The 17125-nt window shown below is 38.4% G+C and overlaps 2 protein-coding genes across 2 annotated transcripts in view; one reads left to right on the plus strand and one right to left on the minus strand.

Annotated features, from left to right (window-relative positions):
- Window positions 1-2207: 2207 nt before the first annotated feature.
- On the plus strand, window positions 2208-5314 carry rasl11b (RAS-like, family 11, member B). Its single transcript, XM_089001684.1, has 4 exons — window positions 2208-2537; window positions 2633-2689; window positions 3265-3341; window positions 4508-5314. The coding sequence occupies exons 1-4, from the start codon at window positions 2423-2425 to the stop codon at window positions 4985-4987; spliced, it is 729 nt and encodes a 242-aa protein (XP_088857810.1). The 5' UTR covers window positions 2208-2422; the 3' UTR covers window positions 4988-5314.
- A 3164-nt stretch (window positions 5315-8478) lies between these two features.
- Window positions 8479-17125, minus strand: part of scfd2 (sec1 family domain containing 2) — a 118451-nt gene continuing 109804 nt past the window's right edge. Inside the window, exons 9-10 of the mRNA XM_089000695.1 lie at window positions 10993-11112; window positions 8479-8834 (exon numbers count right to left, since the gene is read on the minus strand). Coding sequence (XP_088856821.1) covers window positions 8742-8834; window positions 10993-11112 — 213 coding nt within the window. The 3' untranslated portion in view covers window positions 8479-8741. The remainder of the gene's footprint in view (window positions 8835-10992; window positions 11113-17125) is intronic.

Below are 17125 nucleotides of genomic sequence, written 5' to 3' on the forward strand. Positions count from 1 at the left end.
CCAATTCAGTTCGTAAGTTGAGGTCTCACTGTACAGTGAGACCTCAACTTACAAACACCTCAACTTACAAACTTTTTGTCTAACAAACGTCAAATTTCTGAAAATTAAACCTTATAATAAGCACTATTTTCATAATACACACCCACCACGGCCGGCGGAGTGATCTTCGGCGGAATCACACGACCGAACAGCACCAGAGGTTAAGTTACCAACAGTCCTTATGGAAGGTGACTCTCCTTCCATAAGCCATCAACGACCATCAAAAAGGTCAATAAAACTTTATTTTACAGCACAGTTTATTTATTTAATTACAGTCGTCATGTAATGCGCCTCTCTTTCCAAAAAGCAATTCCCTTTGACCTCCAACTTCCATCAAGCCATAAATGACCATCACAAATGTAAATAAAGTGACTTTATGATACAATACAGTGTATTTCTTTCATTACAATACAATAGCACATTTATTATACATAGAATAAGGTATGTTGTGTGTAGTTTTAAGGCGTATTTAGTTGAAAAGTATATTTTATGGAAACCCGGGAACGGATTATTCCCATTTTAATGGTTTCCTATGGGAAATTTGTTTTTGAGATACACACTTTTCGCCTTACACACTCTGTCTGGGAACCAATTAAGTTCGTAAGTTGAGATCTCACTGTATTTGGAAGATGGAGGCTTGGTCAAAATGAGTCAATGTGGTGGTCTCAAATTTGGATGTAGCTCGCTGTCATCAGCATTCTTATCAGAATGACATACCAGAGCGTAATCAGTGCCAGCGTGGCATGCCAACAGAGCTCAGGGAACACATGCGTGAAAGATGGATGGTTGGATGGATGGCTACGACCGAGCAGCAGGAGGCTAATTGTCGAGAAAGTGGGACACGAACATTTCAAGACATGTTGACATTCTGACGATTGTCAATCAAATCAGAAAATTATTGGATGGACGACGGCGTTATGAAAATGCAGGTTGAGTTAGCACGGGAATGACTACCATTGAGAGTTTTGAAAGGCGCTTAGAAATTAAATGTATTATTATTATTATTATGTTACCATTGTCTAACATTGACTCTGGAGGAAGTACAGTGATACCTCGGTTTACGAACCTCTTGGCTTACGAACTTTTCGGTTTACGAACCCCTTGGCTTACGAACGTTTCGGTTTACGAACGTTAAATGTATGAACATTTTACCTTGCATACGAACTTGTTTTTGGGATACACACGGAGCGACACAATGAGTGATGTGTCGTTCGCGAACGAGCCCGTTCTTCTAACAACAAAATGGCAGTTGGCAATGACTATATTCCCCGCCCACTGTCTTCCGTTAAAGCCACGTGATTGGTCAAGAACAGAGCAGTGGGGGGGTGGGGGGAGTGGTTTAAACATTAAAGAGACAGGCAGACGACAGTGAGAGAGTTTCAACTTTGATAGTTCAAAGGTAGAGTGTAGACTGCAAGGTTAAAATATCCCATCAATCAGGCTCTACAAACAACCCGCACAAGCCATCTGTACACTTGATGCAAAACGTTATCAACCCAGCTAAACAGAACACAATTGATGAGGAACAAGGTAAAATTATCGCAGAGAAAGCACCTACAAGGGATCATTCCTCAAGATGGTGAAAGAAGAAGGCTTCGTTCCTCATCAAGTGTTTAATGCTGATGAAAGCGGCCACTTCATTTCATCAAGCCATCAACGACCATCACAAAGGTAAATAAAATGACTTTATTATGCAGTATAGTTTATTTCTGTAATTATAATGCCAAAGCACATTTATTATACATAAAATAAGGTATAATTTGTGTAGTTTTAAGGCTTATAAAGTAGAAAATTATGTTTATGGGGACCTGGGAACGGATTATACTAATTTTAATGGTTTCCTATGGGAAATGCATTTTTGGGATACATACTTTTAGCCTTACACACTGTCTGGGAACCAATTAAGTTCGTAAGCCAAGGTATCACTGTATACCCTTTCAATCAAATTTGGCTAATACAACATTGGTCATAAAAATACTGAAAACAAAAAAAGTTTTTTTTATTATTATTATTATTATTATTTTTGAGGGGGGGTGTAAAACTATGAGTAACGAATCATCCGCCGACCCACCCTGAAGGTGACACCTGTGGAGCAGAAATTGGGTGTTTGCCACACACGTGGAGGCGGGGCCAACATTCGACGCGTCACCACTTTCAGCCAATCACAAGGAGGCACAGCTGCCTACAGTATAAAAGAAGTCGCCGCCACTCCGCTTCTCATTCTATTTCGGAGACTTTTCTCTCGCTATTGCCGACAACTCATTCATATACATCAAAAAAGGACCGTTTCCCCACGTGAAGTAGCCATTTTGATGCGAGTTTCTTAAGAATTGAACGACGGAACCTTCAGTGACTAAAATAGGACAATACCAGCGGATTAATCATGCGTTTAATCCAAAGTATGACGACCATCGCGGAGTGCTCAACGCCGGACTACTCGCTACCTAACCGGGCGATTAAAATAGTCGTGTTCGGGGCAGGCGGAGTGGGCAAAACTGGTAAGAGAATCAAACGACAATAAAAGCTAAAAAAAAGTTTATATCGTTCGAGCTTGTCGAGTGGTGTTTAACGGTTACTTTGTGCTTATTTTCAGCGCTGGTTGTGCGGTTCTTGACGAGGAGATTCATCGGAGACTACGAGAGGAACGCTGGTGAGTTCACGAACATCAAGTTTGAGTCGGATATTTGGACACTTCCGAGCGCATCCAAAATTTACGCTGTGACGCTTTTCGTCGCTTAGTATTGTTTTTTTTTAATGTGGCCGATGACATTCTTGTTTTACATTTTATGAAAAATATGATGATTAAAGAAATGATTCGACTGAAAAATAATTCATTTCTGTATTACATGTATTGAAATTACTGGCAGTGCTTTAAAATAAAACCAAAGTAAAATTGTTTTCGTTGGATAAAATTTAAGTGTATTAAAACATATATGTAATTGAAATTCATTTCTTCAATTTATTTCAAAAATGTTTGAATTTGAATGCCTCTGATAAAAATATATATATATTTTTTACACATTTAAATATACATGTACGCACAGTAAAATCACTATTAGTTTAAAGGGCAACCAACAACACCAACAACCAACACGAATGAATTCGGGAATGTGACTCGACATCATATTTTCAATTCCCGAATAAATTTATGAATGGCAGTGAATGAGTTAAAAAAATATGAAAATGAATGACAATGACAATTTTGTGTTTTGTGTGTGTGTGTAGGTAACCTGTACTCTCGAGAGGTCCAAGTTGATGGCGAGCAAGTCACCCTCCAAGTTCAAGACACACCCGGTGCTGAGGTAACACTTTCTCTTGTTTCATAAAAAAAAAAAAATAATCCTAAATGATATGAGTCTGGAGTTATATGAGCTTAAAATGAGGGTGGCTGTCCAAAATACAATGCAATACATTTATATAGCGCTTTAACAACAGTTGAAGTTTGAATGAAGCGCTAATATGGAAAAAAATGGGAAATGCTGCCCCCTTGAGAAAAAAAAAACCCCAAACATTGTCAGAGGTCTGACCAGTGCTTTATCAGCACCCAAGCATGGAAAAACATAACCCGAATAAATTCAGGAAAAGCGCTCAATGTCATATTTTCGATTCCAGAATAAATTTTTATTATTATTTTATTTAGTTACATTGAGTGTATTAGCTAACTAGCTATCAGCTATATAGCTATCTAAGTGGCTAGCTATCGAGCTAGCTATCTGTTGGCTATCTATTAGCTATCTGTGTATTTAATAGTGGCATTCACTGTATTAGCTAACTAACTATCTAGCTGGCTAGATATTAGCTATAGAGCTATCTATCTGTTGGCTATCTATAAGCTATTTACTAGCTGGATAGCTAGGTTTCTAGCTATTTACTTCCGGGTTGGGTGAACGCTGGCTCGTGTGGTTCCCGCTGCTCAATCACAGAAAACTTATCCTGCGACTGTAAAGTGAACCTGAGAGTTTTGAAAGGCGCTTATAAATGAAATTTATTATTATTATTGTTATTTTTATTTAGTTACATTGAGTGTATTAGCTAACTAGCTAGCACCTATATAGCTATCTAAGTGGCTCGCTATCTGTTGCCTATCTATTAGCGATCTGTGTATTTAATAGTGGTATTCAGTGTATTAGCTAACTAGCTAACTATCTGTTAGCTATCTAGCTATCTAGCTAGCGATCTGTTGGCTATCTACTAGCTGGCTAGCTAGATTTCTGTGTGTTTAATAGTGACATTCAGTGCATTGGCTAACTATCTAGCTGGCTAGCTTTTAGCTATAGAGCTATCTTGGTGCCTAGTTATTTAGCTATCTGTTGGCTATCTATTAGCTATCTACTCTGTATTATTATTATTATTATAATGAGTTAATGAGAAAAACTATTACGTCTTATTTTGAAAAGAAACCCAAAAGTTTGAAGAGCTATTTCGACATGTGAACTGACCTTTTCTTTTGACGTTTTTCATTTCCCAGATGAGCGACAACGGCGCCTTCCGCCCCGACCACGTTTCGCGCTTCTTGCAATGGGCCGACGCGGTGGTGTTGGTGTACTCCGTCACGGACCGACGCAGCTTCGAACTCGTCCCGCAGTTGCATCAAGCCATCTCGCGTTGCGCCGCTACAAGCGGCGGCGGACTGCCGCCTCCCGTAGTCCTGTTAGCCAACAAATCCGACCTGGTCCACCTGCGCTGCGTTGACCCCCAGCAGGGCCCCCTGCTGGCCACCACGCTGGACTGCGCTTTTTACGAAGTGTCGGCCAGCGAGGACTACAGTCAAGTGCACGGCGCCTTCCATCGGCTTTGCTGCCAACTAGCTAAGCAGCGCCCGCCGCTACCGCCGTCTCCACCCGCGCCTGCAGAAAAAAAACGCCCCAAGTCGCCCAACATGCAGGATCTGAAAAGACGTTTCAAACAGGCGCTTTCGGCAAAAGTCCGTACGGTCACGTCAGTGTGAGTGAAGGCCGTTTTCTTTATCCTCTGAGGATTTTCTCCTTTTTTTTTTCCTTCATGGAGAACATGCTTCTCAAGTGACGTCCCGAAGAAGAGCGTGAGAGGTTCTTCTTGTTTAAATGGCGGACGTTCCTCCGGACTGTTCCGCCCCCAGGCCAGGACACAAGATGGCGGAGGGGTGGAGCACACGACAGCGTTGATGCACCTTTAAAAACATTGTGGATTCAACAGATAACTTTTTTCTGCTGTTTTTTGGTGGCGGTGGCGTTTGGTGGTGTTATTTATTTTGTTGATGATAAACACTGTGTTCACAATAAAAAGATAAAGTTGATTTTTGTCTGTTTTCACTTTCACTACATTTCATTTATAAGCACCTTTCAAAACTCTCAAGGTCACTTTACAGTCACTGGATGACTTTTTTTTTTTGTGGGTGAGCAGTGGCAGCCACACGCGCCAGCGTTCACTCAACCCGGAAGTAACTCAGACAGCCAGCTGATAGATACATTAGCGAATAGATAGCTACCTAGCCAGCTAGATAGCTAAATGATAGCTTGCTAGATAGCTAGACAGCTAATAGATAGCTAGGTAGCTAGCTTGATACCTAGCTAGACTGTCTTTTGTTTTTTTCTGTAATAAATAAAATACAATCACAAATATAATACAATAAATAAAATACAGTTATAAATAGAAACAAGAGAAAGAGCTACATAGAAAAAGCGATTTTAAAGAGGCGAGTTTAACTTTTAACGTATCACCTGTAAAATTCAATAAAAACATATTAGAGCCATTTTTACTGTTTGTTTTTGTTATGAAAATATCTTTACAACAGCATATATCGAAATAAAATGTGATAATGAAACAGAGTTTAGATTAAGTGACTCACAGTGGAGAAATTTACATTTCACAGCAGCCAAAACAAAATACAGGCGCTGCTGTAAAGGCAGCCACTCTCGCGGTGCCATTTTGAAGGCAAAAACAAACAAAATAACACATAATATGACACAACACATAGGACAGAAACAGTCATTCAATCTTAAGCACATTCTGCACCCTATTTGTTGCATGAAGCAGTTCTAGATGAAAGAGGAGAGGATCAAAGCATCATTTTCATCAGTGGATCAGGAACGTCATGCTGAAATGTGCACATCTGCTACTAGCTAAATGTTGAAAGCAAACACAAAATTGTAGCCTTCATTGAATAAAAGAGATTGTATCACACCTCCTGTCCCACGTAAATCCGCTTCAATTCCAAGCCGCGGCAGTTCAACATACGCATCTGCTTATTTCTACATATTCAACAAAATACAGTGATACCTCGGTTTACGAACTTTTCGGTTTACGAATGTTAAATTTATGAACATTTTACCTTGCCATACAAACTATTTTTCGGGATACACACGGAGCGCCACAATGAGTGATGTGTCGTTCGCGAACGAGCCCGTTCTCCTAACAAGAAAATGGCATCCGGCTTGTTTTGGTCCTCTATTCCCCGCCCCCAGTCTTCGGTCAAAAGCCATATGATTTGTCAAGAATGCAGCAGTGGGGGGTGGGGGGGGGGCTTAAACCTTAAAGATACAGGTAGACGACAGAGAGAGAGTGATAAAATGGATAGAAAACAAATTTGGACTCGTTTCAACTTTGATAGCAGAGTGTAGACTGCAAGGTTAAAATATCACATCAATCAGGCTCCACTAATAACCCGCACAAGCCATCTGTACACTTGATGCAAAAAGCTATCAACCCAGCTAATCAGAGCACAATTGATGAGGAACAAGGTAAAATTATAGCAGAGAAAGCACCTACAAGGCATCATTCCTCAAGATGGAGAAAGAAGAAGGCTACGTTCCCCATCAAGTGTTTCATGCTGATGAAACCGGTCATTCTATTCCATCAAGCCATCAACGACCATCCCTCAGGTAAATAAAACGACTTTATTATATAGTACAGTTTATTTCTTTAATTATAATACCATAGCACATTTATTGTACATAAAAGGTATATTTTGTGTAGTTTTAAGGCTTAGAAAATTAGAAAATTATGTTTTATGGGGACCTTGGAACGGATTATTCTCATTTGAATGGTTACCTATTGGAAATTAATTTTTGGGATACACACTTTTCTCCTTACACACTCTGTCTGGGAACCAATTAAGTTCGTAAGCCAAGGTACCACTGTACAGCTATTCAATCAAACATCCATTTTTTTCCCAGAACCGCTTTACCCTGACCAGGGTCACATTTTAACTGTGCGTATCATTCGGTTATGCAATTCTCAAAGCGAACAAAACCTCAGAGAAGTTTGTCGAGTTTGCTCTTTGTGTCGGCAGGGTCCTTGACACACTACCGGGGTTACTCATGAAAGAGGAGGCGACGCCGCCGCCGACAACCAGCGATCGTCGCACGGCGTTAACCTTGTTTTGTCAAACGCATCTTCTGAGAGAGAGAGAGAGAGAGAGAGACGGGTTCTTTTTCGCGAGACGAGGAAGAAAGTGTGCATCTTGATGAGTGGTTCCCACAAGGGTTTGGTAACATCTGAGAAGACTGATTAGCGGTTTTTTTTTTGCGTGATATTAAAATGGATTTGATATTTTTAATGAAGAAAATTTTGGATTCCAAGCAAAAGAATTATGGGTCGTTTGGATGAGCTGGCCATGACGTGTTTGAATATTTCCTTTGTTTTGTTTTTCATTCACAGTTTACGTACTTGTGGGATTTTTTTTTTGTCATCTATATTTTCAAAATAAAAATATTATTTATTTAATTATTATTATATATATAATTATTACCCCCCCAAAAATATATCTTTTTTTTTAATTTTAAATTTTAAATTTGTAATATCCAATGTTTAATTTGTAATGTGTAATTTGTAATTAATTTTAATTTTTTAATGTTTAATGTTTAATGTTTAATTCTTAATTTTAAATTTTAAATTTTAAATGTGTAATATCCAATGTATAATTTGTAATGTGTAATTTGTAATTAATTTTAAATTTTTAATGTTTAATGTTTAATTCTTAATTTTTAATGTTTTGTTTTTATTACTATTATTTTTATCCATGATTATTTTTTATTTAATTATTATTATTATTATTATTTAATTTCTAATTTTATTTTAAATATATTATTTATTTTTTTTTATTATAAAATGTATTAATTTAATTTTTAATCCAAACTGCTATTGGAAGGGCATCATTGCTTATTCAGTATTGTATATTTACAATAATAAATAATAAAAAAAATTCTTGTTTCTAGATGATGCCATTCATAATTTTGAAAAATACATATTCTTTTTTTCCTTTTTGAAAAAAAAAACATGAATGAACTCCTTTCACTTTTGGTACGCTATCTATCTTGCTAGCTAATGCGTACGCTAATGCTAATAGCGTCACTATTAGCATTAGCATTTTCTACTTGCCGTCGTGTCAATGGGGTGTGGCATCTTTTCCTTTTTGAATAAAAAAAACTAACAATATGAACTTGTTTCTTTTACATTTGGTACGCTAATGCTAATGCGAACGCTAATGCTAACAGTCAGGCTCTACTTGCCTCGCCGTCGTGTCAATGCAGCACATGGGGTGCTAGTTTTATGAAAAACGGATGCATTTAATGATATTTGACTTTTAAACAAACATTTAGTCCATAATAATAATTCCACTTGACTTCCTGTACAGTTTTTGTGAAACGCTTCCACGTTTAAAAAAAATAACTATCTGTACTTTGATTTAAGTACAGTGTATGAGTACTTTTTGGTCGGTCGCCTCATACTCCGATGTCGGGCGTCAATCTTCGGGTGGCAAAGAGCAGCTCGGGAACGTCTGCAGGCCTAAGAAGCCTGGTGGCCACGACCAGAACCTGCGATGAGAAAACATACTAAATGAGACGCAATTCAAATTTTTGTTGTTGAAAATTTGTCCGATCACACCTTACACGGACGGCAATGGAAAATAAATGACAAAATTATTTAATAAAATTATTCATTCATAAAATACCACCCCAAAAATGTAAAAAAAATGCGTTTCCCATACAAACTTTCTTGTATGCCGTACACATCGAAAAATGTGCACAAATCATACAAAATACGGCAAAATACGGCCAGTTGACAGGTATGACATACAGTGAATGAGACATCAGCTTACGAACTTAATTGGTTCCCAGAAAGTGTGTGTAAGGCGAAAGGTTAGTATGCCAAACATTTATTTCCCATAAGAAACCATTAAAATGAGAATAATCCGTTCCCAGGTCCCCATAAAACCTAATTTTCTACTAAATAAGCCTTAAAACTACACAAAATATACCTTATTTTATGTATAATACATGTGCTACTGTATTGTAATTAAAGGAATTACCAGTACTGCATAACAAAGTCGTTTTATTTACCTTTGTGATGTTCGTGAGCTAAACCGTTCGTAAACTGAGGTATCACTGTATGCGAAAATCCTTCATCCCCAGTTTCAAGTCCATGTACTTTTTTAAACACATTTTTAAAGCTATATTGAATATTCAGCGTAGCAATGTCTATGTGACGTTGTCATGACAACCCCGGCGTCCTCCATATTTTGTTTTGACAAAGCTACTCACTCCTATTCAATACTTTCTGTACTATGTGTGAGGAAATGTTACAAAATGCAATCCAGGTTCCCCCGAGACCTTACCCCGGCCCCGTGGTTTCAGATTGGCAACCTTATTACATCCAAAACTGAGAGATTGGAGCTAGGTCACGGCAATCCGAGCCGCCGTCATGTATAACCGGGCAGGCTGGCGCTACTTTGGCTCGTTGGCGGCCTGCTGTTAAGAAACGTGAGGACGAGATGGAGATCCATCTGCGTATTGAGGGCAACGCTTCGTGCTCGTATTGGTGCGCTTTAAACTGGGACACCAGTGTCGCCCCGCCAGCAAAAATTACAAAGAAACAAACAAACAAACAAACAAACAAACAAACAAACAAACAAACTAACTAACTAACTAACTAACGAACAAGCAAACTAACTAACGAACAAGCAAACAAACAAGCAAACTAACTAACTAACTAACTAACTAACTAGCAAGCAAACAAACAAACCAACAAACACATCAACAAACCAACAGACTAAGAAACTAACAAACAAGCAAGCAAACAAACAAGCAAAGAAGCAAACAAGCAAACAAACAGACCAACAAAACAACTAACTAACTACCTAACTAACTAACTAACTAACTAGCAAGCAAACAAACAAACCAACAAACACATCAACAAACCAACAGACTAAGAAACTAACAAACAAGCAAGCAAACAAACAAGCAAAGAAGCAAACAAGCAAACAGACCAACAAAACAACTAACTAACTACCTAACTAACTAACTAACTAACTAGCAAGCAAACAAACAAACCAACAAACACATCAACAAACCAACAGACTAAGAAACTAACAAACAAGCAAGCAAACAAACAAGAAAAGAAGCAAACAAGCAAACAAACAGACCAACAAAACAACTAACTAACTACCTAACTAACTAACTAACTAACTAGCAAGCAAACAAACAAACCAACAAACACATCAACAAACCAACAGACTAAGAAACTAACAAACAAGCAAGCAAACAAACAAGAAAAGAAGCAAACAAGCAAACAAACAGACCAACAAAACAACTAACTAACTAACTAACTATCCAGCCAACTGACTAGCTAACCAACTACCTACCTAACTGCCAACTAACCAACAAACTAATTAGCCAACCAACTAACCAACTAACTAACTAGCCAACTAACCAGCAATACGCCAACAAAACAATTATCTATCTATCTATCTATCTATCTATCTATCTATCTATCTATCTATCTATCTATGTAATCAACCGACAAACTAACTAACCAACTAGCCAACTAACTAACTAGCTAATTAACTAATCTCTTTTCCGAAAAAGTAGACAAAGGATCATTATTTCAGACTAACGAAAAGATATTCCTAATCCTGGATTTTCTTGAAAAAGAAGAGAAATAATTCCCATCTGGGTTTGAACGTGATCCACTCACCTGACTTCCTGGTTTTAAGGCAGCCACGGTTTCCTTGATGAGGCGGAGCTCCGATGGTGTGACTCCGCCCACCAGGAAGAGGAAAACCAGTTGGTTGTCGCTAGGATGCGGCCGGCTCACCTGAGGTTGGGCAGGGGGCGGGGGGACACAGAACAGTTTTTGGTTTTACGACCTCGACACGCACACAAACACAAACACAAACGCAAACGCGCGCACACACACACACACACACACACACACACACACACACACACACACACACACACACACACACACACACACACACACACACACACACACACACACACATACACGCACACAATAAAATAGCATTTCGCTGAATTTTCTTTAAATTCTTTCCATGAATGTATTTTTGTCAAAATGTCTATTTGTCTGTTTTTTTGCCAGATTAAAAAAATGTCATGTGAAACTTGGACTCGTTTCAACTTTGATAGTTCAAAGGCAGGGTGTCGACTGCAAGGTTAAAATTCCCATCAATCAGGCTCCACAAATAACCCGCACAAGCCGTCTGTACACTTGATGCAAAAAGTTATCAACCCAGATCAAAGAACACAATTGATGAGGAACAAGGTAAAATTATCGCAGAGAAAACACCTACAAGGGATCATTCCTCAAGATGGTGAAAGAAGGCTACGTTCCTCATCAAGTGTTTAATGCTGAGGAAACCGGCCACTCCATTCCAATCAAGCCATCAACGACCATCACAAAGGTAAATAAAATGACTTTATTATACAGTACAGTTTATTTCTTTAATTATACAGTAAAGTCTCGTTATATCGATATCGGTTATATCGATAGTACTGCTTATTACGATACTATTTCTATGAACGCAAGGAGAAAATTTACATGCCGCAGGATCGGTTATATCAATATTTTTTCCGACTCCCGAGAATATCGATATAACGAGACCTTACTGTAATACCATCATACATTTATTATACATAAAATAAGGTATATTATGTGTTAAGGCTTGTTTAGTAGTAAAATTATGTTTTATGGGCACCTGGGAACGGATTATTGTCATTTTAATGGTTTCCGATGGGAAATTAATTTTTGGGATACACACTTTTCGCCTTACACACTCTGTCTGGGAACCAATTAAGTTTGTAAGCCAAGGTATCATTGTATATTATTTTGTTAAAGCTACCCATTTTATACATAATGCAGTCTATCATTAATCTACTGTCTATTTGGAACTTTTTTATGGGCAGTTTTTCTGGCAATACTCTTAAAAAAAAGGAAAATCTTGACCCCATTTTTATCGTTTTTTTTGTCTTTGTTGTCCTTCTATTTAGTTGTAACTGTTTTTTTTTTTTGGGGGGGGGGTCCATATTGTTGTCAAGTTTGTTATTTTGTCCAATTCAAATCAGATTTTCATCCTTTTTTGCCATATATTTTTTTCTATTTATTACTTTGGACATTATTTATTTTTGGTTAAGTCAACCAAATTTTTACACAAGTTACAGCATGGGGAGGTCAGGGGGGGGTACCCCACTCGCCCCCCTTTCGCCCGTGTCCTTATGCAATCTGGGCGGGATTTGAATGCTCATTGTGGAAGCGTAGGTGCCCCACAAAGCTTCCACTTCACACCCTGGCGTGATGACACGTGCATGTCTCATATAACACACGCACACACACACGCGCACGCACACGCACACGCACACGCACACACACACACACACACACACACACACACACACACACACACACACACACACACACACACACACACACACACACACACACACACACACACACGAGGAGGCTTTCACAGACATTCAACGGCACCATGTGAAACGGCAATTGAAAAAAAACAAAACATTTCTCACAGAGGGTCGATTGCCCCACCGCGTCGGTGCTACCGGTACGATTGGCGGAGGTGGCGAGGGTACACGTGAGACGGCAGACGGCGGGGATGAGTTGACATGTGTCGCTGGGGTGTGTCACGATGTGTGTGTGTGTGTGTGTGTGTGTGGTTAGTGGGCGCTGGCGAGTGTAAAAGTGTGATCATGTGTTTGGGCATGGAACTTGGAGGGGGCGGAGCTTAAAAGAGGAAATGCAGACACATTATTCAGGTCACCTGTGCATTTGAATGATATGATATATCTAGATTTTTTTAATGTATAAAATGTTTTTTTTCTTTGCTTTTTTTAGGATAAGAGTTGTGCATGTTCAGGTGGAGGCAGTCAACAACACTTGTTGGTTTGATTTTTTACTTTGAACCTTTTTGTATTTTTTATCAGAGTGGAGGTTTTTTTTCCCCAAATATTTTTTTTTATATACAGTAAAGTCTCGTTATATCGATATCGGATATATCGATAGTCCCGGTTATATCGATAGTATTTCTATGCACGCACGGAGAAAATTACATGCGCGCAGGGTCGGATATATCGATAGTCCCGGTTATATCGATATTTTTTCGGACTCCCTTGAATATCGATATAACGAGACTTTACTGTATTATTTTGGTGTAATTTTTAAAATTCTATTCTAATTAGTAGATTTTTAAAAACTTTTTTAATGAATAATTTCATCAACCACACCTCATCACATTTAGACGCACATAATGGAGTGATCTTCTTTTCAACAGTTGTATGGCGGTTAAGAATTTGCTGACTCGCCCCCCGCAAAAAAAGTTCATGATGGCAACAATTTCCCCATGGGAATAGATAATTTTACGTTCCATTATTTGCAAAGGGGGGAAAAAAAATAAACCAACCTAAATCGCTCAAATCCCATGGTTTGCTTCATGGATGGAAATGTAAAAGAGCGGCAGCGTCAAAATAAATAAATAAATAAATGAAAAAAATTTAGAAATAAAACAAACATAAAACAGTCCACACTGTGTGTGCATATATATATATATATATATATATATATATATATATATATATATATATATATATGGGTAGATCTATCTATCTATCTATCTATCTATCTATCTATCTATCTATCTATCTATCTATCTATCTATCTATCTATCTATCTATCTATCTATCTATCCTTACTGTAATACCATCATACATTTATTATACATAAAATAAGGTATATTATGTGTTAAGGCTTGTTTAGTAGTAAAATTATGTTTTATGGGCACCTGGGAACGGATTATTGTCATTTTAATGGTTTCCGATGGGAAATTAATTTTTGGGATACACACTTTTCGCCTTACACACTCTGTCTGGGAACCAATTAAGTTTGTAAGCCAAGGTATCATTGTATATTATTTTGTTAAAGCTACCCATTTTATACATAATGCAGTCTATCATTAATCTACTGTCTATTTGGAACTTTTTTATGGGCAGTTTTTCTGGCAATACTCTTAAAAAAAAGGAAAATCTTGACCTAATTTTTATCGTTTTTTTGTCTTTGTTGTCCTTCTATTTAGTTGTAACTGTTTTTTTGGGGGGGGGGGTCCATATTGTTGTCAAATTTGTTATTTTGTCCAATTCAAATCAGATTTTCATCCTTTTTTGCCATATATTTTTTTCTATTTATTACTTTGGACATTATTTATTTTTGGTTAAGTCAACCAAATTTTTACACAAGTTACAGCATGGGGAGGTCAGGGGGGGGTACCCCACTCGCCCCCCTTTCGCCCGTGTCCTTATGCAATCTGGGCGGGATTTGAATGCTCATTGTGGAAGCGTAGGTGCCCCACAAAGCTTCCACTTCACACCCTGGCGTGATGACACGTGCATGTCTCATATAACACACGCACACACACACGCGCACGCACACGCACACGCACACACACACACACACACACACACACACACACACACACACACACACACACACACACGAGGAGGCTTTCACAGACATTCAACGGCACCATGTGAAACGGCAATTGAAAAAAAACAAAACATTTCTCACAGAGGGTCGATTGCCCCACCGCGTCGGTGCTACCGGTACGATTGGCGGAGGTGGCGAGGGTACACGTGAGACGGCAGACGGCGGGGATGAGTTGACATGTGTCGCTGGGGTGTGTCACGATGTGTGTGTGTGTGTGTGTGTGTGTGTGTGTGGTTAGTGGGCGCTGGCGAGTGTAAAAGTGTGATCATGTGTTTGGGCATGGAACTTGGAGGGGGCGGAGCTTAAAAGAGGAAATGCAGACACATTATTCAGGTCACCTGTGCATTTGAATGATATGATATATCTAGATTTTTTTAATGTATAAAATGTTTTTTTTCTTTGCTTTTTTTAGGATAAGAGTTGTGCATGTTCAGGTGGAGGCAGTCAACAACACTTGTTGGTTTGATTTTTTACTTTGAACCTTTTTGTATTTTTTATCAGAGTGGAGGTTTTTTTTCCCCAAATATTTTTTTTATATACAGTAAAGTCTCGTTATATCGATATCGGATATATCGATAGTCCCGGTTATATCGATAGTATTTCTATGCACGCACGGAGAAAATTACATGCGCGCAGGGTCGGATATATCGATAGTCCCGGTTATATCGATATTTTTTCGGACTCCCTTGAATATCGATATAACGAGACTTTACTGTATTATTTTGGTGTAATTTTTAAAATTCTATTCTAATTAGTAGATTTTTAAAAACTTTTTTAATGAATAATTTCATCAACCACACCTCATCACATTTAGACGCACATAATGGAGTGATCTTCTTTTCAACAGTTGTATGGCGGTTAAGAATTTGCTGACTCGCCCCCCGCAAAAAAAGTTCATGATGGCAACAATTTCCCCATGGGAATAGATAATTTTACGTTCCATTATTTGCAAAGGGGGGAAAAAAAATAAACCAACCTAAATCGCTCAAATCCCATGGTTTGCTTCATGGATGGAAATGTAAAAGAGCGGCAGCGTCAAAATAAATAAATAAATAAATGAAAAAAATTTAGAAATAAAACAAACATAAAACAGTCCACACTGTGTGTGCATATATATATATATATATATATATATATATATATATATATATATATATATGGGTAGATCTATCTATCTATCTATCTATCTATCTATCTATCTATCTATCTATCTATCTATCTATCTATCTATCTATCTATCTATCTATCTATCTATCTACAGTAAAGTCTCGTTATATCGATATCGGTTATAACGATAGTACCGCTTATTACGATATTATTTTCATTTCCCTTGCACATTTCTAGTCTTTTTATGTATAATTAGTACCGTTTAATACGATACCCGGTTGTTACGATAATCCGGTTATTACGGTGCTCCTTTTCATCCCCCGCCGGCCATTTTTGTTGTTTACATCGATATATCCGTCGCGCCATTGGTCAACTTGGTCACGTGTCTTGTTACGTGGCAGCTCTCCCGAGCAGACGCCATTTTCAGACGGTAGCTCGTGTGTATCAGACGGCTGCTCGTGTGTCTTCAACAAATGACTGTTTTGGATGCCATCAGAGCAATTTCCAAAGCGTGGAGCACGGTGTCCGAAAACACCATCAAGAACTGCTTCCGTCACTGCAAATGTGAAAATCCAGGGTGCAGTGAGGAAACATCTGCAGCTAACGAAGAGGATGACGACAACATTCCTCTTGCAGTGTTGGCTGAAAAGCTAAAAGTCGCCGACATTGCATCGTATGTCGCAGTCGACAAAGACATTGCGACATTCCCAAGCTCATCAGATGCGGATATCGCAGCGGAGGTCAAAGCCAAGTATGCCACAGTAGATTCCCGTGATGATGATGATGCTGATGACGATGAAGAAGTAGCGACTGAATGCACACCTTTTGCAACTTCGACAAAAGCGTTGCAAGGGGTTGCGGACACGCGATCTTTCTTTGAATTCGTAGAAAATGCATCCGGTTTTTTAGAAACGTTAAACAAGATGGAAGTGTTCATATTAAAATATAAAAATGGGAAGCAGAAGAAGATTGATGACTTTTTTAAATAGCTTACATACATACTAATTGCAGTGTTATGTACATGTACTGTTACATGAATGCAAGCGTTTTTTGCAACAATGTTTGTTGTGTTGTCTGCTGAAGCGTCATGATTTTGAAAATGACTGTACATTCCATACTGTGCATTAAAGGGCAACCAACATCACTTTTTGTGTTTCTTGAGTCAGTCAAAAAGCTGTTGTAACGTCACAGCTGCGCGCCGGCATTCTAT

Source organism: Hippocampus bargibanti, linkage group LG07, assembly GCF_051943395.1.
Source record: "Hippocampus bargibanti isolate YZ-2025 linkage group LG07, ASM5194339v1, whole genome shotgun sequence".
NCBI classification, from domain to species: domain Eukaryota; kingdom Metazoa; phylum Chordata; class Actinopteri; order Syngnathiformes; family Syngnathidae; genus Hippocampus; species Hippocampus bargibanti.